The sequence below is a fragment of the Homarus americanus genome, unplaced genomic scaffold (assembly GCF_018991925.1).
Source record: "Homarus americanus isolate GMGI-L3 unplaced genomic scaffold, GMGI_Hamer_2.0 scaffold32929, whole genome shotgun sequence".
NCBI lineage: Eukaryota > Metazoa > Arthropoda > Malacostraca > Decapoda > Nephropidae > Homarus > Homarus americanus.
The window spans coordinates 19,945,688-19,969,239 of record NW_024737097.1 but is presented as its reverse complement, the minus strand read 5'-3'; the positions used below and the strand labels follow the sequence as shown (position 1 = coordinate 19,969,239).

Genomic DNA, 23,552 nt, shown 5'->3' with positions numbered 1-23,552 from the left:
TGTTATCCTTCCACAACAAGATACCAAGATATCTATAAGGTTTATCCTTGTTACATATCAGTAGCATGACCATCCTTAAAAAGCCTCTCGATGACGTACTTATTCCCCACTCATTCTCGCACACTACAGTACTGCTTCCTGGATGTTCATTCTCCTTACTTCCAATACCTCTTTCACTTCATTCTTCCGTCTCCTTTTTTGGTCCTTATCTCTCCCTACCTCCATCCATTTCTAAATTTTATATATATATATATATATATATATATATATATATATATATATATATATATATATGTAGCAACAGCAATAATATGTATGTAACTGCTATATATAAGGGGTGAAATGGATGGTGAGGACAGGAGGCGCGAGCGTGAGGGGTGGTGGGAATGTTGTCAGGCCTGTAGTGTGAGATGGTCGAGGATGGTCATGCTTACTGATGTGACGGGACAAGTAACTGCTCTCATATATATGTATGTAATATGTATGTATGCTCATGTGGCAGCTCCAGCAACAATATGTAATAGCCAGCAGCAGCAGCCAGCAATAGCCAGCTATGTATGCTGCTGTAGCATGCTCAACAGCAATAGCAGCAGCATATGTATATGTAAGGCAATCTTTCACTCCTATTCTCTCAAGATCTTTGCAGCACCTTAGCTAACTGAGGGCAGTACAGTTTCTGACACTTTCTTCACTTCCACATCTTCTCATTTCTGTTTCTTAACCTTTGCATCCAATTTACCTCACATACTGCAGCAACATTTTCATTCCTCATCATGTCGACTCTTAATACCTCCTCCTCCTCACTCCACGGAATCTCTTTTGTCCTGAGCCTTCCAAATACTCTTAATGTTTCTCTACCAAATGATGGTCAAACACTCCATATGCAGATCCTCTTTGTACATCTAGCACACTTAACTTCCATCCATCAACACACAGTCTAACATCTCTCTAACTGTAACTTCCATCCATCAACACACAGTCTAACATCTCTCTAACTGTAACTTCCATCCATCAACACACAGTCTAACATCTCTCTAACTGTAACTTCCATCCACCAACACACAGTCTAACATCTCTCTAACCGTAACTTCCATCCACCAACACACAGTCTAACATCTCTCTAACCGTAACTTCCATCCATCAACACACAGTCTAACATCTCTCTAACCGTAACTTCCATCCATCAACACACAGTCTAACATCTCTCTAACCGTAACTTCCGTCCACCAACACACAGTCTAACATCTCTCTAATGTAACTTCCATCCATCAACACACAGTCTCACATCTCTCTTTACAAGTTGTAATCAGTCTTTTTCTAATCCCTATTATTTTAGAGTTTCACAGTCTCTTCAACTCCCTTATCATGTACTCTATTCATTCATCACTATTAATTTTCATCCTTCACTATCACTTGAGCATAAGTCTTAACATTTATCACAAGGAAGCACAAGACCTATGCTGGAGAGAATAACTAAATATGAACTCTGCATCTGCCTATATATCTACAAGCAGACAAAAATATAATTCTGTAGCTAGGCTTTTAATTCTCCACTATGTGCCCGGTATCCCTCACTTTACAATATCGATAGAACAGTGAAGTAATACAACGAATAACCAAAAATACAGTAATATAAATAATAATAAAGCCTCAAGAAATACTTTTTGTTAGTCTAGCATGTAATGAACCACTGAAGTACTGTAAATCCATCTATTATGGTGATTGGGTAATAGCAACCATCAGCTGAAGTCCTGCAGCAGTAATGATTACTGTAAATTCAGATCTAGTCAACGTTAATGAGCCACATCTATAATAATTTTGTAGTAGCAAAGACTATATATTTAGAATGTGATTACAGTGATCCCTTGGTTAACGAGCGCCTCGGTTAACGAGATTTCGGTTAACGATTTACCTTCCATAAGATTCTTAAATTCGGTTAACGAGCAATCCCTCGATTAACGAGTTTTTTACGAGCCGACTTCAACATGTTTTCGCTTGCATTTGGCGGTCCACTAGCTGTAGTATTAGTCCACCAATACAGTAATCGGTTTTAGGGCTTAAATTCCTTACTATTTTAGTAAATATCAAGAAGTTTATACTATTCAATAATTTTAAAAGTTTAATATTAACTTTTTTAGTCATTTTAACAATTATTGAACTAATTGAAGGTAAAGAAACTAGTTTCTGGCGTGCCATCCAGCCTTTTAACACACCAGACAGGCGTTAGTCTCTCTCTGTTTTCAGCGGAGGTAACATCTTGCTTGAGACTCTCTTCAACTAAACGCTTTTTTTCTGTGTTTCCAAGCAAATTATTGGTCATTTTGAAATTTATTTTACATATTGACAATATATAATGCAGTGCAGTGTTGATTTAAAGAAAATAATCTTGAATTACACCAAGAGAACTAAAATTTTATGGGTGAAATGGTGCCATGGGGTGACTTCTCTTCCACCCCAATGCCTTCTCTTCTCCCTTCTCCTCCACCCCATTCTAATTCCCATCATCATCATCATCATCCAGGAGCCTTCTACATACACACCTCAAAGTAAGTGTACTTTTCTACCTTTTTTGTTGAATTTAGGCAATTTTCGGTGAGCTGGAACCAATTACCCAAAAACCCATTGAAACAATGGTTTCGGTTAACGAGTTTTTCGGTTAACGAGCAACCTGCTGGAACGGATTGTGCTCGTTAACCGAGGGACCACTGTATATGGATATTCGTAAGTAGCCAGAATATGTATAATGAATGAGGGTGGGAGGTATTACTATACTGTACTGTGTTGGAGGTGAATTTCACCACCTACTTAATGAGATAATATGATCTGGACAAAATGAAGCTGATGATATTGTAATGCAGGTTATGAGTGTAGGCTGCACTACAGTAAAACCCCCATACTTCAAAATAATAAGTGGCTCAAGCCCTTACAAATATTAGATTTTACAAAATATGAGGGACACCGTGATGGGGGGGGGGGCAATGGTTCTTTTCCATTATCTGCCAATCAAAATTTAAACATTTCTAAGTACATAATGGCTCAAACACTGGGCAAAGATAGAAAAACAAGTGGAAAAGGCTTGCGCGATAGACCGTAGATGTGCACTCGATAACTGACCAATGTGAACTGACTGTGACTGATACGCTTGATGTGTATATAGTACTCGTTTACTCTGAGGTGGGCGATCGCATTTGATGGCCACATGGTGACATGTGTGTCATATACTGTATATCCGTAATACAGGGTACATATATTGCAATATTTCAAAATGACTCACATTTAGACATTTTTCCAAATATTACAAATTATGTAACATATATTTCGTAACAGCAAAACATTTTGAATTATTAGTGATCTCAAATTTGAGGGTTATGAATTATGTTGTTTTTTTTAAGTACAGTAATATCTCCGTTAGCCAGAATCCCTCAAACCCGAAACTCTCCGATAGCCGGAATTGAAATTTTCTCGGAAAATCGTTCCCAAAGCCGGAATTTTCTGGAAAAATCCGGCTTTGGAAACGATTTTCCGAGGGGCACATTTTCCGAAAATTCTGAGAAAATTTTCCCGATACCCAGGAAATTCCGGGGATGGGGGAGTTTTTCCGGGTTTGAGAGATGATGTAATGGGCAATTTCTGGAACTTCCGAGAAAATTTTTCCGTTACCCGGAAAATTCCGGGATGAGGGATTTTTTCCGTCTTTGAGAGAGTCGTCTCGTTACCCGGAAATCTCTTGTTCCCGGAAGTGATCTGCACCAATTGTTCCGGCTAACGAGGCTATCACTGTATTTGGATTTTTAGATCCAACTGAGGCCATCTTGATAATATGTATCTGATAGGTAGTGGACAACTGGAAATCAATTGATCTGGTAATAACAGATGGATGAACTAATTAGTTATCCCAAGGAAATAATGAATATAGAAATTAGCTCTCAGGCAGGTGTCAGCACCATCCCTCCTTCCCTGAAACCTGAATCACTTTAAGAGCCTCAGTTAATACTAAAGACAATAACTAGACTCATTATTGACAAGTCTTTTATACCTCATAATTTTGTTTTTGCTTTTCTGGAAGTGATTTGGTCATGATATAGTTTACTATGAAAACTTGAACCACACTTGAAGGAAGAGCTACTAAGTTTATGGAAGAAGCAAGGCTTGACCACTCCAAGATCAGAGAAGATTTTAATAAGCTATAATTATTCATAAGTAGAAAAGTATAAAAATAATAAGTCAGCCTTCAGTTTCAAGAAGTCCATAACAGAGGCTTTTACAATACATCAGGTACAAGGGAAGGTGGGATGGTGTTGTGCATAGGCCAGAGGGCTAGTGCATGTATGCAGTGACCTTTCAAGCCATATCTCTAATTATACTGTATATATATAACATTCATATATCATGGCAGAATCTTTAGTGAAAAGGGAATAAAAAATATGCCAGCTAAATATTTACAAATTACTGTGAAGACTGAAGACATAACCAAATACAAAAATAAGAACTTACTGTAAAGCCTCTAGAATTATTTTCATCAAAGGTTGAGCGTGCATGAGCTGCTTGTCTCGTTTCTTTGAGCACAGCCAGTGTTGGAGGCTTGATGTATATCACGTACGGTTTGAACTCTGCAGTTCTCAGGTACTTAAGGGCCTGTAGAAAAAAACAACTTATAATTACTACTGTACATGTACTAGAATTTGAGAGTGGTATGTTGTGTGTCAAGAGCTGTGTTCTAAAGTAATACACAAATATATTATTGATGTAAGCTTCTTGGAATCATACAATAAAGTAATTTTATTTATGAATCTCTGCAAATTGTAACTATAAGTTTTACTCAAGATTACTTCTTTCAAGAGAAATTAGGGTTTAATCTTTAAAACTGAGTAACTGAGGGATGAGTAAAGTACAAAGTGCCATTTAAATAAAAGGAGATTAGAAGCAGTGGCTGTTACTGACAGTCGGGAGCCTGATGGGTCACACGCCATGCAATTATTGTTCATGCCAATCCTCAACTGATGGGGTCATAAAGGAAGCTCACAGTACGAACATCAACAAATTTCCAAACAACCCATGGAGATGAAGAGGGTGGGACTAATACTTCCCTCTAAGCTGTGTGATAGTGTAGCCACGCTACAGTCAATCAAGTGCTGTGCGCCGATATCCTAGTAATATGAAACATGTACTGCAAAATTTACAGAACTTTCTCATTTGAGAAACTATCTCAATGAAGGTTGCATTTGGGAACAATCAAGTCACTTGAAGATTGGCACATGCAATTAGTAGCATGGCTCATAACCTGTTAGGATCCTAGATGTCTATGGCAACTACAGCTTCTATCTCCCATTTTTGAAGGAGATGAATGCTACAACGAATTAAGTTAATCTTTGGATTAGATCCCAGCTGCCTTAGGTTAGGGTACCCTAGGCCAAAGAAAAATGCATGTGATATATTAGTTATTCTGAGGCTGTAATAAGGTTCTAAATATCTTTGAGGTCTTTTCTTGAGAAATCTTTTTGTACACTTAGGTTCAAAACAATACACATAGTAATTGGTACCAACCTGATAGTGTGGAGTAACCAGCACTACATAGCCAGCATTAATCATAGACTTAAGAGTGACAGACGAGGTGCCATACAAGTGACCCTTGAACTCTCCATGTTCAACTAATGTCCCCGAAGCAGCCTCCTCCTCTAGTTCTTCTCGGGTTACAAACTGATAGTCCCGGTTGTTCACCTCACCATGTCGTGATGGTCGTGAAGTCACTATATAAATAAAAAAGTTGGTATTTCAGGAAAAAACAAATTCAGAAAATCATCTACAGTACTGTACTGTACAAGGTGATAAAATCATTAGACTAAGTAATATGATGATGCCAAACCAGAAGTCTCACATGAATAATTCTAGAAACAGTGTACGTATTTACACATGTTGCTACAGTAGAAAGGAAAAATCTATTTGACTAAAGCTTAAAATAATAAAATTCATATTTATAAAATATATTACATGTACAATATCTAATTTATGCTTTTCTATTACCTGCATTTTATTCATCTGACATCTGCTCCACTCAAATTTCTCATAAGCTAACAAGTGCTTCCTGAAACATTATCTTACTGACTGTCATAAACAAGGTTGTCCATTTTAAACAAATAGTTTAAACCAAACATATAAACCATTGTTGTTTTGTTAATCTATGCCTTTTTCATTGGTTTTAATAAGTCTTTTGTTGGTTTTTATTATTTCCAGATGTTTTCAATGATTTTCATCACCAATGATAATAAAAGGACTGTCACTATTAAATTTTAAAATTAAATTTGAAGCCATGCAAACACAGATCCCCCCTTCAATTGTTATGAAACACCTATTCTCACTGCTGTGCCAAATGTGTCCTGCTGTGGTATTCATTTTCAATAACAATTCCCTAAATATCTACAAAAGACTTACTGGGAATTGGTGTCCGGAATTTATCTACGTCAAGAGTCATTAATCTTCGCTTCAATTCATTCCTCCCAACACCAGGTGGACCAATCAAAACAACAGGTCGAGGAAGACCAGGTCGAGGATAGAGACGTGCCACTTCTTCATACGTTGCCACTTCTTCCCGATCAAAATCCTCACTTTCAGAAGCATCATATATTATCTTCTTCACTTTAGGTGAGGGTTTGCAACTTGGTGACTTGGGGATAATATTTCCTGCAACTAAGATGCCATAAATTTTTGTTGTACTTGCTTGACCTTCCAGCAAAGCATTTTAACAAAGTTCTAAAATTAAATTCAGTATTTAATACAAGAACAGTAATTCAAACATTAAGAAAATAATAAAAATCTAACTCAACCCAATTAATTATTTTTCTTTAAATTGAAACATAAATATACAATAGGAATTTTCTTTTCATGTTTCAATGTCAACACTGAGTAACTCATCTTGAATTATCATACTGATATCCAGGTAATGTGAAACATGTACACTACATGTGCCTCACTAAGAATAATACAAAAATTAACATTATTTCAAGATGATGTTGGAAGTAATGAAAATACAGCATGGAAAAAAATACAATAATTATCCATATTTTAAAGTTCTGTTGAAGACATGAGCTGTAAAGTAATCAGTTTTCCATTTATCTGTTCATCACTTCAAGTATACACCCAAAGGGGAGGCCAATGGTCTCTCCCTCCCCCCTGCAAGGGATTAGACAGAAAAAAATTTCTCGAGTGAGTTAGCAACAAACGTTGGCTCACATAGGGCTTCAACACTGTTATAACACATGAAATAAAATTACTGACATGTGTTATTGGAAGTGAGAAACATCAGGATACAAGGGTCTGTAGGACCATCCAAGGAGAAGGAAGAGATATATTATATATCAGTAAGTATTTCTCAAGACAGGCTGGAGGGTCTGGGAACAAAGATCTTACAAGCAGTTACCAGTAGTAATGTTGCCGAATGATTTTTTTAACCCTGCATAACAATGGGAATAACAGCACACTTTAACCCACATCAGTAAATGTACCAACATATCTTAATTAACCCTAAAATTAGCAGTGATGGAGAGACTGAATTATCATCTTTATGATAAAACTCACTTTGACCATTAGCAGTCTGCTCCTGTCGTTGCGACAAGATACGTCTTTCTTGGAGCTGCCTAGAGGGAATCAGTCCAGCACGCATGTTACGGTCTCCTTCTCTTCGTGCTTGCCACCTAAAAATATCAGTGACATAATACTGTATTTAAAAAGTTCTCAACAAAGAAAATATTCTAAATTAAAAATATATTAAAATACTTGAACAGGAATAAAGACTAACTTTATCATTCACACATCTTACTTTTCACATTCCAGATAAAATGTGTTATTGGCTCAGGAAACACCAATTTAGATTTTGTTCAAACTTTTCATACAAAGAGTCTGGGTTTCAAATTTTTAAATTGGAGTACATTACTGTACTTAGTGTTAATTAACTCTCACTCACCATGACACAATGTCTACATTCATTTCTAGTCTCATACAATTTGCACCTGACTAATTTATGCATCATTCAAAAGAAAAAAAATCTAAAAAAAATTTGAGAAATTTTGATTGAAGCAAGACATTTTGGTGTGGCATTTCTCAAGGCCTACTCTCTCATGGTAATCAAATTTTATTGAGATATATGGCAACCCTCCATAGTTACACTCCAGTACTGGGTACGCTACATAACAGTAGCCTACACTACATAGGGTAAGATCTTTTTTAAATTATAATTGCTTACAGCCAGATCATACATGGTGGCAAAACTCTAAAAACACCATAATTTGCCTATACATTTATACTCCTGTACAGTACAAACTAAGAAGAAGAAGAAGAAGAAGAAGAAGAAGAAGAAGAAGAAGAAGAAGGGGGGGAAAGTGTGAAAATTTTGGGAAAAATCTCAATATTGCTTTTTTTTCAATATATCAACCCTAGTACTCTATTATGCATACCCAATTTTCAATTTCAACAATGTAAATAATTTTCATTTTTTTTAAAGTATACAATACATTTTTTATGCTTACTCATTTTTGTTGTAAAAAATACAAGTTGACTACTGTATTTTGAAAACTATAACCAATTTTACATAAGAATTTACAGTATTTGGTTCTACATGAAAAAAGAAAAAAAATGGTCGCCAAGAAATCTTTCCAAAGAAAAAATCTATATCACAAGTCTTCCGTGCTAGGTCACTAGTAGCCCAGTGCATGGTAAGGGGTGAAGGTATTAATAAGGTGCGGTGAGTTAATATGGACAAACGGGAGTTTCCGGACCACAGAATGCCGGACTAGAGAGGTACAACCTGTACTACCATTTTTTCCAAAAATGACTCAGAAATCAATGGACGTCTGTGAGAAAGGTCCCATTGAACTCTACTGATCTAAGTTTTGTGACGAAAAAACACTCGACTAGAGTGAAAAAGGCCTAAAAGTTGATTATTTACCAATATGGGTCATCTTGGGTGACAATGTGAAGGATGTCTTGTTTCTTGAATGCAAGTCCAGCCTCTTTACAGGGGATATGTTTGTCTTCTTTGGGGTCATAGTCGAAATAGGCACGAACACGTACTTTACTCTCTCTTAAATAAGCTGCACTGCCAGCAGGAAGGAGCTTGAAGGTGATGGTGCCTTCTGCTTGCATCTATGAAAAAATCAAATTAATTAAAGGATTTGTTCAAGGTTCTACTAACTGCCCAGTAGCTAACCCAGTTATAACAGAAAACATTTACTGTATGTACATTAATCAACTCTGACTTCTATTAAGCCAGGAAGACATTACTCCAGTTAACCACACTTAAGAGCTCACTAAGCAAATAGGCAATTGTCAATGTAGAACTTTACTAAATGCTCTTGTTAAGGCTGTGTAAGTTATATCCACTACCCTTTTCACTCACACTTAAATTCCCTGATAACCAATGTCAAAAAACAAATTTCACTTTACAACAACAGACTCCACCATGGAGTTTCCTGCATGTAACAGTGGCTCTCATTACACGGAGCCTAACACAAAACTGGAGTGTGATTATTGATGAACACTGATTGTATCAATGACAATAATGGGCATCAAAGATTTACATTAACCACTGTCATCCTATGCAGGAAATTCCTTGAAATAATTCATATTCTAGCAATGTCAATTGCCATTTTGACATTAAGATGCCATCAAAGTCTCCATACATACTGTATTCCCAGTATTACAAATACTATAATGAAAATTATCAAGGTATGCAAACACATTTTGGTCACAAAGATGTTAAAACTTAATAAAACTTAGTCTCTTCTGTTAAATGAGCAACAAATTTTTTTTTAATCAGATCATGGATACACATTCAGTTAAGAGCCAAACTTACAAGTATCTTTAGGACATCAGCTGGAGTTTTGCCAACTACGTTTAAATTGTTGACTTCTTGCACCTCGTCCCCAACATGTATCAGGCCAGAACGATCAGCAGCACCACCATGCATGATACGGGCAATCACTATGGCTCCTGTTCGATCGTCATGCTTGATAGTAGCACCCTGTACACACCACAAACAGTAAATATTTCTCACACACAGTATATATAATGACACATATATAGTATGTATAGTGAAATAAATAATATGAATGTTTCCAAAACATTTATAAGGTTATATATATAATAAACACTGGTACATGAAAAACTCTGGACATGATCTTTATGGCAGCACTTTAATTTATGTTTTATTAGGAAAAATATGTCTACATAAATATTTGTTCTTACTCACCACAATTGGTTCAGCTCCCTTCCCTTCCTGTGGTTAGCATTAAATGAATAGTCATACAATAGAGGTGATGGCCAAAATTCACACACACACATACTCATTAATTCTACATAATTCAAATCACACTCCCTTGTATTATAAACTCTCGCTGTGACTTTTATCTATAAAGCATAACTAATGGTCGCTGGTCTCTGGAATAAACTCATTTATTTCTTTATTTTTACCACTGAGCCTCACAAGACACTAGAATTTATCCTCCCTTCATAACTTCCCAATTATCTAAAACAGGCATGGATATCACTAATAACTGGGATCTTTTATCCATAAGTTTTTAAAGGCATAATTTGTGAAAGACTTTTAAATGTAAAAAAGATGCAATCCAATGCTATAGAATTTTTTGAAGTGACATGGTGTATATTCAAATTGTAGGAAAGCATTACAAGACCTTAAACTTTGGAAGATCATTACATACCATTGGTTCATTGCTCTTCACTAGCTGCACAATTTTTACAGTCTCCTCATCCTCATCAACTTCTACTGGGATCTCTGGTAAGTGCGGTACAAAATCCTTAGCTGCGATGCTATCATGAGCTTGGAGAACTCCCTATGATGAAAAAGTTTGAGTTAACAAATACAATACCATAAGTATAAAAGCTAACTCTTTAATATTTTATTTTATTTAGTCTTTTACATATACATTTATACACTACGTACTGTACAGAACAGACAGCGAAGCAGAACAAAGTGTAGAGAGCAACAGGGAGTGTGATGCTGTTGGGCGCCACACTCTACCCATTTACCAGCCCTTATGATAGAAAGACATTAGTTACAGTAATTGAGTAATCTATCACTAATTAAACTTTTTATGTCTAATTTTGTATTTTAGTGTACAACTGATGGTACATAAGGGCTGTAATGTGGAATATAGAGGTAATTTTTTTTAGTAAAGGATGGTGTTGGTACTTGTTTCCCATTAATCCATGGCATAATGTCTGAGTATTTCTGCCATTACATACCGAGTAACCCAATTGGAGATAACCCTCTCATGAAAGAGCATTAGTAACCAAGGAATAAAGATTTCGAAACATAAATGATATCATTAGCTTGGGTCAGTCTTAACTTGTCTTGTGAGCGCACTACATTACAAAGATGTCAGTGTGCAAATCTAGGCAGGTTAAATCAGTGTCCTCCAAATGTGCACATGTTATACCTGTTTTTGTTCATTTCTTTAAAAGTTTTCATGAGGATGACAATTCTAAACATAACCTTGAGGACTGACAAGCCACAGAGGAGAAGATTTCTTCATATGGAAACTATTTAATTGACTGCATCATATCCAACTAGGCCAACCATATCATAACCTTCCAGACAGACTACAGTATAAGAAAACAGTACAAGTATATACTGTATCATATAATGTGTTATGAACATTTAACTAAGATATTAAAAAAATTTCAAGCTTAAAGATGTCTTGTTAGCATTTCATAGAAAACTAATGACTGATATACTTCTACTGTAAATAGTATTCAAAGTAAGAACACAGTGCATTACTTGTAGGTGGGGTGACTGTAAGATGGCAAAAAGTTCGATGGCATCACCAGAGGGTATGGTGCGATAATGTATCTCCCTCATGATGGAGATGGCAATGTCTTCCGCATTGGACATAAGTGGCTGACAGGCCTTCTTGGTGCGGTTGATCTGTTGGAGAATAATTTCAAGAAATATTATTGAGTTCCGATAAACATTGCAGAAATTTGCTGTTAAAAACAACTGTCAATCAAAATTTGATGAATAGATATAATTCCTAAAATATTCAAATAAACTATCTTTAGTTCTGATATTGAATGGCTTAAAATTACAATGATTATTGAAATAATGAGAACAGTTACTTTGTACTTCAGGAGTAACTTGACTCATCAGTTATGTCTTTCACTATCCCAGAATTTGTCTCTTACTGTAAATACTGTATACCTGCTGTATATTAATACAAGAACACTCCTCACACTTCTACTAATGTGAGTTCCCATATAATTTTATTTATATAATCCAATTTATTGCATCGAGAAGGTCAACAACATTACATCAAAGCTTTTTTAAGCAATTATATAATTTTATAAAATGTAGCTATGCATTCCCAGCAGTGTTGTGAGAGACTGTGGAGAGCTGTACTACCTTCAATCTTATGGTGCATCCGTTAAGGAAATAAATCAAAGATATTGTGAAATGATCAGCTGTTGTCAAGAATATACATTTCTGATATTTAGTTATGATCAGCTGTTGTCAAGAATATACATTTCTGATATTTAGTTATATGTATGTATTAAAAAAAATCATCCAGTAGTTTATTCTTGGAGAGAAGATGAAAGTGAAAGGAAATCTATGTGAGTGCCTGTCTGAGAAATAGGTGACAGTCTGAGAGACTTATCCAAAGGAACAAATAAATGTCGCTCAGAAAATTATGCCAATCTAGAAAGTACATCAGTTAATGGTAGATCTGTGGAATGCTGAGGAGTAAGAACATTCTTGGACTACTTATTAAAATGGTGAAAGGGAAAATTTGATTTTATTGGTGTTATAAGAGTTACTCACAAGAACTGGTGTAATAAAATCTAAAACAGGGATGCGTCGTTTAGCGATCGGGATGCGTTCCTGAAAAACAGATCGCTAAGTGATTTGATCGCTGAGCAAACAGAAACGAGAAATAATATCTTAAACAGAGGATAACGAGGAATAATATCCATGGAGATGGCACGTAATTGTGTAGCGGAGTTGCCTGGTTGACTCACCACCCAGCTGCACTCAGAGCGGGGGAGGCTGAGCTGTGAGATATGTTCTTCTTCAACTCGTAATTTCAGGTAGATACTGTATACGCAATTTTCTTCATTTTCTTGCAATCTGTTACATGCACACACATTCGTTCAAACAGAATGTGCAAAAAAAAAAAGAAAAAAAAAAAAAAAAAATTTTCATCAGGTCAAAAACATATAGGGAATACAGTAAACAGTCCTTACCTGGTCCGCCTGTTAGCCGACAAGAGCGGAGGGGGAGGGAGGAGCAATCACTTTAGTACACAATATCACAATAGTACAGGGTAATGAACAGTCCGTACAGTACTCAATAACACGCCAAAGTCACAACAATAACAGCAATGCACAGCAATAGGAATGATGCACAGCGATTGATAATACACAGAGCAATATAGTAAAGCACAAATCACAATATTTAAAGGCAGGGTAAACACTAATGTAATAACGGCCTGGGTTCGCAGGTGGCGCACCGGTCCCCTACAATACGTGATTTCTATAGTACAGTAATATCTCCATAGGCCGGAATCCCTCAAACCTGGAACTCTCCGATAGCCGGAATTGAAATTATCTCGGAAAATCGTTCCCAAAGCCGGAATTTTCCGGCTTTGGGAACGATTTTTTGAGTGGCACATTTTCCGGAAAATTCCGGAAAATTTTCCCGATACCCGGAAAATTCCAGGGATGGGTGAGATTTTTTCCAGGTTTTAAGGATGAAAATCAGGTGCATTTTCTGGAAATTCCAAGAAAAATTTTCTGGGATGAGGGATATTTTTCCGGGTTCGAGAGATGATGCAATCGGCAATTTCTGGAACTTCCGAGAACATTTTTCCGTTACCCAGAAAATTCCTGGTGATGAGGGAATTTTTTTCCGGCTTTGAGAGAGTCGTCTCCTTACCCGGAAATCTCTCATTCCGGAAGTGCTCTGCACCAATTGTTCCGGCTAACTAGCGAATAAACTTAGATATGTACCCTCTCTGGTTACCAAAAAATTAATTTGTTTTTGCTCTGGAAAAGCTAGATAATGATTTCTAAAACTCAGGTTGGCTGATTCATAGGTAGTGGTTCCCTTGCCAAGTGGTTTAGTCTCGGCCTTGAAAATAAGTTTCCTAGTGAGTTGAAGATCGCACTAAAGATATTTTAAATTGCAAAACCGAATTATCGCTAAGTGAACGATCGCTAAACGGCGGACACCTGTACATGACATTCAAAACATAAAATACTATACTGTACCAACTCCTGCCATCTTTACTGGTGTTACTTAGCGCAAGGAATGATTTGTAATTCACATCTTAAATATTCTTTTTCACTTCCCTATTTTTCACAGTATCTCCTCTCGCTCAATTTAATACAATGATATAATCAATGCATAATTTATGAACTTTATCATTATCATGTCAATCTCTGTCATTTACCATACTCCTTTAGACTATGAGGTCTCTGAACTACTGAATACCATGACAATTTTAGCAGTACACCAAAGACAGAATTAAATATTTATTGAATTCTGTAATATGAAGGAAAAGTGATTATGAATAATATTTTAGATAGTGTACAACATACCGATACTGTACAAAATATAAAAGTGCAATATAAAATTTTCTTGTCATATGTTATGGCATCATACCATCACATACCTGTATATATTAATGGATGATGGATCATATTCCTTTTATCATGAGGAAAATATAGTGAACTGAGAAAATTGTTAATGCATACACAGAATAAAAGTTGATTACTGTATCTCTCCATCAACCATACACCATTTTCACGTGATGCTGGAAGAGGTGCACAAAGCCTCACAATAACTCTACTGATCTCCAACTCATGATGTGAAAATCAGAGTGAATCAAGGCTTCCATACATGTACAGTATATCTGAAATTCCTAGTAAGTGTTCCTCTCTTAAGCATGTTGATTGTGTCAACGAGAATTAAATTTTCAAATCCAACTCATCCCCACTATATAGGCCATCGATTGCCACAGCTCTACACTAGTACAGTATATTGATGTTGGTAAAGGAAGACAATAGTAGCCTGAAACAAAGGAATGAAGTACAAAATCTAATTTTAAGGCTGAAGGGAAGAGACAAGTGGCCTGCAAGATTACCCTGTTAGAAGAGCTCCTTGTAGAGCCTGCCTTGCCTTGCCTTGCATTGCATTCTTAGGCAGGGGTACTGTCCTGTCAGATCAATGTAAATAATTTCACCAACAGCTACTCACTGAGGTCAACCAAGCTTATAGAAACAAGCTTCAACCCTTAAGTAGTGGTTGCTGAAAAAAAACAAGTGAGTCAGCAGGTACATCCTGATGAACCCTGGAGCTGGTTTGCTTGACTCAGTCATAAATATGGATCACAAACTTCCTGACATTAGGCAAGTGGTAGGTACACTGCAGAAGGAATGAACTTTGTGATTTAAACGGATACAGTAATTGTACGGTCCAAATCAAGCAAACTGCTGGACATGGGTCAGAGACTGTTTCAATTTACATTGATTCAGTAGGACATGTCCCTCCCAAAGAGTGTAGAGAGCCCCATGATAATGTTAAATTCTGTCAATGGTGTTCCAAGGTGTTATCTTGTAGGTCATTTGTTGAATGGCCATAAGCCATAAAAATAGGTATCATAATGATCATAAGTGAATTCTTTCAATAAATTCTAATTAAAAAATATGTAATGTTGCTTGTGACTCCATAGAATAAATAGTGTTTCTGTTCACACAGGCATTTACATTGAGAAAATTGTAGTTTCAAAATACAGTACTGTATACAAGTGCATATACATCTTTTTGTGTGAAGGTACTACAGGTACAGTATAAGCAAAACACGTAATAATCTAGTCATTAACTTGAGCTCCATCAGTACAGCTGGAGTTTATAAGTTGTAACACTGCTTGAAAGATTAAAAAAAAAATGCAATCAGGGCTCATGTTGCCGTTTGCTACTCTCACCGAATGGCAATATTTTTCAATCTATTCGGCAATGTGTCATTAAATTATGAAACAATTATTTACAAAGGTTATGTATCTCTTTACTGAGAGAAATAAGAGTTCTGCTTACGTAAAGCAAAAAAAAATTCTTCTACTTATTAAAAGGCAAATGTTTCTCTCAGTGACAGTGGCCTTCAAACACTTGAGAATAAAAATATCCATTTGGTGAAGGATCTGCCAATTAAAAACAAAGCTCAGCTGAAGCCATGTTTTGATGCATATAAAAATGTAATTAAGGCCATGTTAAGACTTTCAATGAGTATAAGTGGAATCAGGATGACCCACAGTAAGGTGCCACATACCGAGGCTTCACTGGGACACCTTCAATAGGACGTCACGTGTCACATGATTTCTGAGCACGGGTAAAACTGATGAAGGTTTGGGGTCAATCTTTCAAGCACATTATCTTGGCTGTAGTATACTTTCTAGAAAATATCAGACAAATAAAATAGAGATTGAAAATAATAATTTTTTTTACAATTCCTTGAAATAATCTTTAAGTAGAGACAAAAAAATTTCCCGAGTATGAAAGAAAATAATAAGTCATTAAGAGATGCATTACCTTATTATGTACATGAACAAGTGCTTGTAGTTCTCGGGACTTGAGCAGGTCTGCAAGGAAGCCAAAGTCATCTTCATCGCTGTCCAATTGCACTCGGGCTTTCTCCAGGGAGGACAGCAGACCACCCAGAGCTGCACCAGTGTATTCAATATGATTATAATGTATCAAATACAATTAATTTTTTTTACATGAAAACCACAAGCAAAAATTTTAGACAATTTATCAAAGTTAAAGTCAATGTTTCTTAGCGTCATACTAATAACTTATTAAGATAATATTTTAAGTGTGCAATATCAAATCACAACAAATGAGTTAATCTTAAACATGCTTATTTTATAGCAAGTGAGAAAACAGTGTAATAGACAGCAGAGTGACTGTCTCCCATCACTCATGCAAACTCCATCCAAGTGTGCTTTTGCTCCCACACTCTCAAACACCACAACCACCTTCACTGATTACTATTTTGCTTATTTGGACTATTAGCTTTATCCCATGATGTCCTCTTCCTCTATCCTGCTGTAATGCCTGGGGATATTGACAATCAATCAGCAATTGAACTAACTGAGAGCAACTCTCTTTTTTTTTTCAGACATTCCATTTTCTTTGTTAAAATAATGATTTTTAAACCAACAAGAAGAATTTGCCAGTAGATGCCCTGAGGGTTACCATTAGTGTTGATATCTAGATGGTGTGTAAATGATTGCTTGCCAAAGGTTATGAATTATTAGATGTATGCTGACCCTCATCTGCATAGAGGAAGAGGAAACATGATATAAAGAGATATAAATCAGACTGCTTGCAAAGAAAGACAGCTGCATAATTATGTTGTATGAAATAAAGGATTTTAGCATAAAACTAATTTACAAAATTATTATCAATTAAAGTGGTCAATCAGTTTACATACAAAAACTGAAATACAGACATTTCTTTCATCATCATCACAATGTGCAGAACTATTATCATTTCACAGTGAACTGTAAAATTGTAAAACATATAAAAACTCTGCAGCAAATACACAATATTTGGAAAGTAATAGCAATTATATAACATAGTTCATCACAGACATGTTAGCTGGTACTGGCAAGAAAACTAATTCTTAAAACCATGAGAAAATAATGAGTGCAGTAAATGTATACAGTACACAAGAGAATGATGCAAAAATTGGACAACACACACAGACTGAGCTTGTGAATTCATACAATACAGTACTTCATAATGTAGTCATCACCCACAAATAAACTGCACAATATCATCATCAGAACACCTCTGCTGGAGTTTGCTGGGCCAGCAAACTTCACAAGTTCTAGAGGCAGGTAACACAACACAGTCCAGACACATCACTGTGAAGTCCTGAAGAGCACCCCCACCCCCCACAAATAATAAAGTGACCCTGGCACTTAGCATCCTATAGCAGGATTAGTAATCAAATAATAATCCTTAATTAAGAGGTACAGTACTAAACCTGCTATGCAAACAAATGCATAAAATACACTGATAACTAGAGACAATTTAATTAACCAAAGGAACATCAGCAGAAAGTTTCTCCAAAGGATGATGAAATAAAGGCTATTATTTCTTGAGCCTCAAACTCTTTTCTATCTACTTCTCTGCCTCTGAAGCCTTGATCCCATTCTTTAAAACAGGCACAACAGCTTTGGTAGAAAAATAAATAAATTTGCTATACAGTACATTCATTTATATAAACATGAATAAAAACATTGCAGTGAATAGAAAATTCTTTTGCATTTGCCAAGACTAAAAAATAAAGTAGAGTCAGCAGCATTCTACATGTCTTTTGCAGTAGTATATGGTGAAGTGGTGAAGCAGGTGGATTATCCTTGAAGGAGAGAATCAGCTTCTATCTAAATACTGTATACATTTCAAATTGGTTAGTTTCTTGTCAATGTCCTACAGCCAAACATTTTCTATAACTACAAATTTTATTATCATTGAGCGTAAGATTTAACCCAACATGCTCGTCAGAAGCTGAGCAACAGAGAAACTACACTAGAGCTGCACTGAGCAAACTCTTAGCAATGCCATCATGACCTACAGTCACCACAACTTTGGTTCAACTGTAATCAAAATTTAATAACTTTGTACCAGATTGTGCAAAATTTCAGTCAAATCTGTCAATAATCTTTTGAAATGTTTGAGGAAATACAGTATCTGCATGTTTAAGATGACCAATACATGGAGAATGAGTCAATCACATGAGCGTCCATCAATGGCGTCACTAAAATATGAAAGAAGGAGAAGCTATTACACAGCTAAAACCTTGTTAGAAGTTCAATATGATGGTAAGGATATTTACACCAATGATTCTAGACTTAAACAAATACCATGAACCCCAAGTTAGGTGTGAGGTTTACCATGAACCCCAAGTTAGGTGTGAGGTTTACCATGAACCCCAAGTTAGGTGTGAGGTTTACCATGAACCCCAAGCTAGGTGTGAGGTTTACCATGAACCCCAAGTTAGGTGTGAGGTTTACCATGAACCCCAAGTTAGGTGTGAGGTTTACCATGAACCCCAAGTTAGGTGTGAGGTTTACCATGAACCCCAAGTTAGGTGTGAGGTTTACCATAAATCCCAAGTTAGGTGTGAGGTTTACCATGAACCCCAAGTTAGGTGTGAGGTTTACCATGAACCCCAAGTTAGGTGTGAGGTTTACCATGAACCCCAGGAAACCCAGGTTAGAGATGTGAGGTTTACCATGAACCCCAGATTAGGTGTGAGGTTTCTGGTGGAGGGAAGTAACAGAACCATCTTAATACTGTACTGTACTGTACTGTATTCCAATATCGTGCTCCAATTAACTTTACTTATGTAACAACTTATTATCATCAATTATTAATTACAAAACATAAAGAATCCCAAAATACAGTACACACAACCAACAATTTTCTATATACAATGAAATAACAGAATTCAGATCAAAATGGGTAACACAGATTTGGAATTTTCTAAATCAGTATAGGCCAAATGTACCTTTAACCATACACTTTGAACATTAACCAACCAATCTACCAGTTTATACATATACTGTATACTGTATATATGCGTCACTCCTTAGAGGTGTTCAAGTAGAGTAGGAGACGATGCAATAGAAACAGGATGCTGCATGCGTGGGATGCACGTTAACTCACACAGGCTACCTGAGTCTCCAGCGGCCATCACAGCTGTCATGCCGATGTCTTATTACCACCACCAATGCTGCAATACATATAACATTTATATTTCCTTGTAAAAAAGCAAGAAAATACAAATAATATACAGGTAATTAATACAATATAATCAAAACATTAAATATAAAAGATCAATAATTTACTTAGTCAAGTTTGGGGTTATTCATGATAAATTCAACAAGTTAATTTATTTTTTATGTTCAATACAAAACTTTGGTTAAATGCAAAATTCATACTTTTCCAACCCATTTTACAAGAAACGAAAATATTTCTCATTGTATTCTGTGCCTAAGTACCTGTCAATTATATTATTCAAATCAACACAAACCTATAGGTAACATGTACTGAAACAAAATATTGCAGCTACTGTACTCATTATGTGGACTACCTCCATAAGGTCTGGTAATGATTCTCTCCTTACAATAAGACCTGTATAATTCTCAAGATCCTTAATTGCAAGAATCTATGAGTATATTATCCTTCACACTAAAATATGTAAGATTAAAACAGTAAAAGAAACACTGCAAAACCAATAAACTACTGTAGCTGGTTGTCATTAAACTAAAAAACTAAGGATTAAAGTATGATAGCCAATTTTATGGATGAGGGGAAAGAAAAGTGATCTTGAAGATGCACCTGATTTGACTAACATTCTAAGAGTGCTTGTCTTGTCCTGGGGTATAATGTTCCAGCAAAAAGTTGTTCTCTCTAATCAGTACAAATTGATAGTAAACAGCTGCTAGCCTATCATGCCAAGGTTCACAGAAAGACAGCAATAAACCCTGAGTGACTTGATGGTTGCTTCAAAAGCTAGCAAACCAATTAGTCACAAGGCGTGAACATTAAGCCAGTTTACTCTTTATCATGAAACTCCAATCAGTAATACTATGGGTCTCCAAGTTCTGAAACACTATATTTTTCTTGCTGATAAAGAAACCTAACAAGAGAGGAGAGAGGGATTCTAAGTCACAGTAACAAAGAAGCACACAATACTGTACTCTCCAAAGACTTAAGTGAAAATTATTATTATACTTTATAATGTAAAGGACTTCCTCCTCCCAAGCTAGGTGTATACACACTCGAGGTAGCCTGGTTTAACTTGCATGAATAATTTGTTGTACTGTACTTGCTAAGGGGATGACAATAAAACAGTCTTAAGTTAAACCTATTGTTTGTAGCATCTTACAGATTACACTTGGGAAATGTCAGCCCCACAAATGACACACCACCAGGCATCCACTGAGGGCTATACTGTACATAATGAAAACCTCAACTCTTGCACAGCCAATAAAGTATGAATGACAAATTAGCTGCTTATCTCATATAATCATGTAACTTTATATAAGAACATAGTGGTAAAGCTAAATCTCCAGCAAATAAACAAAGGGTGGAAATAATTTTTCATAATGATAATGGTTACCCTTGTTTTCAGAATGGACAGCCTGACAGCCTTAAGGCCAGCTAAGCATGAATTGGTTTATGGTGAGGCTGTCACCAACACAACAACCATACCCTGAGGTAAGTTATATAACCCAGAGTTAAAGAATAACCCAGAGAGACTAGCCAATTTGTCAACTGGTTAACCATTACCCTAGAACACAATCTACCAATCACTTAGCAACCAAGTCTCCAATCACTGTTGGATAAACAAAGGCAAATAAGCAAGAAACACACTCATGGTAGCCTGGGACCCGACCACTTGTTCGTGAGATGAGTAAGATTAACTTTTCTCTGTGAAGATTCATTCAACTTCACAATGTCTTTCTTTGTTGAGTCTAATAAAAAAAATTCCCATAATTCTTACAACACTCATCAAAGAATCACAGACCACTGAAAAACTCCACTTGAATTCTGAAGCAGCAGTAACAATATTAAACTCCAACAAAAACATTCTACAGAGTATCAAAATAAACAAAGGAACAAAGGCACCCAGAATTTTCCCCCAAGTTAGTCACTTAGGATGATAACAGTGTCAGCAGGGATGGCCTATGTTAATATGTACAGTACTAAGGGAAATGAATATTCCACTTCTATAATAAACTACCAAAAATATCGAAGGCTGGACATCACAAGATCTCATATCAATGCACTAAATTATTCCAAAATATTTTAGTTTGATGCATTATATAATATAGTATAGTTACCAGTGTGGTTAAGATATAGTAAATCTCTAAAATAGCTTGGAGTTTCAGAGAAGATTCTTGAAAATCAGGAGCCAACACAAGGATGACCTACTCTGTCTTGGGTACAAACTAAAGTGAGGACTCACCAAAAGTAGGTCACTGTACCTACAAACACCTGGCAACTTTCTGAGTGATTTACACACTCTAGCATATATTTATTCATAAAACTACATTTATTAGTTATAATGAGCACAATTAACAAAGCCTAACAAAGTATATAAAAACATCTGACATATACTAACAATCAAATTTATAACAAATACAAAGAAAATAATAGAACTTACATTCAGGATTTATTTAAATATTAATGTACAGTATTGCTTCCTGGTATGGTATTGAAATTAACTGATTAGTAATGAACTTTCTTTTGTGAACATCAATGAGAGAAAGATTAAAACATATAGACACTTTAACCGAAATAATGTATGGTACCAAAACTTTTTATAAAACCTTCTTGGCTCTTTCCAACACTTACTAAGCAATGATTTACACATGGGCTTCAGGTATCATAATAATTAGCTAACTACAGTAAAATATATTTCTCACTGTGATTAACAAAGAAAAAAAATTATAACTATATTACTGGATAATACTGGACCATTACGACTTAAACCATTATTAACTGTAAAAAAAAAATCACCATTCACAATCCTTCACTGTGAGGTGGACCTTGCAGTTGGGTACAAATTCAAAATCACCCAATATTAATGGACTCAGTTATCATACAACTGTATAACCTTCACGAATATCTGTAAATCAATCACCACAATTACCAGGACACTGTAAAATATTGTCAATTCTTTTAGTATTAGGCAAAACCCTGAAATTTTGCACAAACCAAAATGTTGACCTACTTTGCCTGTAGAGTACAAACAACTGCAAGACTGTCAAACTGGGTCACTTTACTGATACGTGATATAAGTATTTTATGGACATATTTAACATCTAGCATCAAGTGTATGTGCAAGATATTGATTAATTACACTGCAAACTTCAACATTAAATATGTACAAATGAAAAATATATAAAACAAGATTCATGTTAATTGCCGTTCTCAGTTACCTCTGGTCCTTCACAAGTACACTAGCAGTTATCATTCACTTCATATCAAGGTTTGGTAGAGTAAAGAAGACTATGGAGACTGTGTGGAGTTAAAGGAGAGGCTATGACCAGCCCCTCCCCTAATTGATCTCCGAGCCTTCATCTACGATCAAATGTCAACACAAAACTTTTTCTGGGTGTTTATTCCCAGATATTCCCTTTTATCGCATTCAAATTCCTGCCCCAAGAAGCCAAGGCTCCGGCCTCACCTTCATATGTCTCAGGCCAGATCAGAAAGAGCACAGTGTCATAACTTGAAGCGAGAAATGTCAGAATTCATTCCCGAATGTCAATATCAGAAGACCGCCATGTTGGACTGTCGTCTGCACCGCTACCGGGGTTTAAATTGACTTTTGTGTACACTCTTCGTCAGGTATAAAGATGATATATATTACAAGGTTTACTAATACACAACTATCGATAGTAAATCCAGAATAGTTATATTATAAAATAGTCGCTTAATACTTAAATTTACTACATTTCTCGCAAGTA

At 35.9% G+C, this 23,552-nt stretch overlaps 1 protein-coding gene across 11 annotated transcripts in view; it reads right to left on the bottom strand.

The window, feature by feature from the left end:
- Positions 1-23,385, bottom strand: part of LOC121873297 (MAGUK p55 subfamily member 7-like) — a 46,448-nt gene extending 23,063 nt beyond the window's left edge. For 5 of the 11 annotated variants that reach the window (XR_006090215.1, XM_042376780.1, XM_042376779.1 and 2 more), the window contains exons 1-13: positions 23,270-23,385; positions 19,738-19,804; positions 16,591-16,721; positions 13,249-13,257; positions 11,789-11,935; positions 10,710-10,841; positions 10,241-10,267; positions 9,845-10,012; positions 8,939-9,135; positions 7,573-7,688; positions 6,430-6,684; positions 5,545-5,747; positions 4,495-4,635 (exon numbers count right to left, since the gene is read on the bottom strand). Coding sequence is in view for 10 of the 11 variants with exons in the window: in XM_042376780.1 (XP_042232714.1) it covers positions 4,495-4,635; positions 5,545-5,747; positions 6,430-6,684; positions 7,573-7,688; positions 8,939-9,135; positions 9,845-10,012; positions 10,241-10,267; positions 10,710-10,841; positions 11,789-11,935; positions 13,249-13,257; positions 16,591-16,721; positions 19,738-19,777 (1,566 nt within the window). In the remaining variant the exon portion in view is untranslated. The other 6 variants (XM_042376774.1, XM_042376773.1, XM_042376777.1 and 3 more) reach the window with 6 other exon arrangements.
- Between the last annotated feature and the right edge of the window lie 167 nt (positions 23,386-23,552).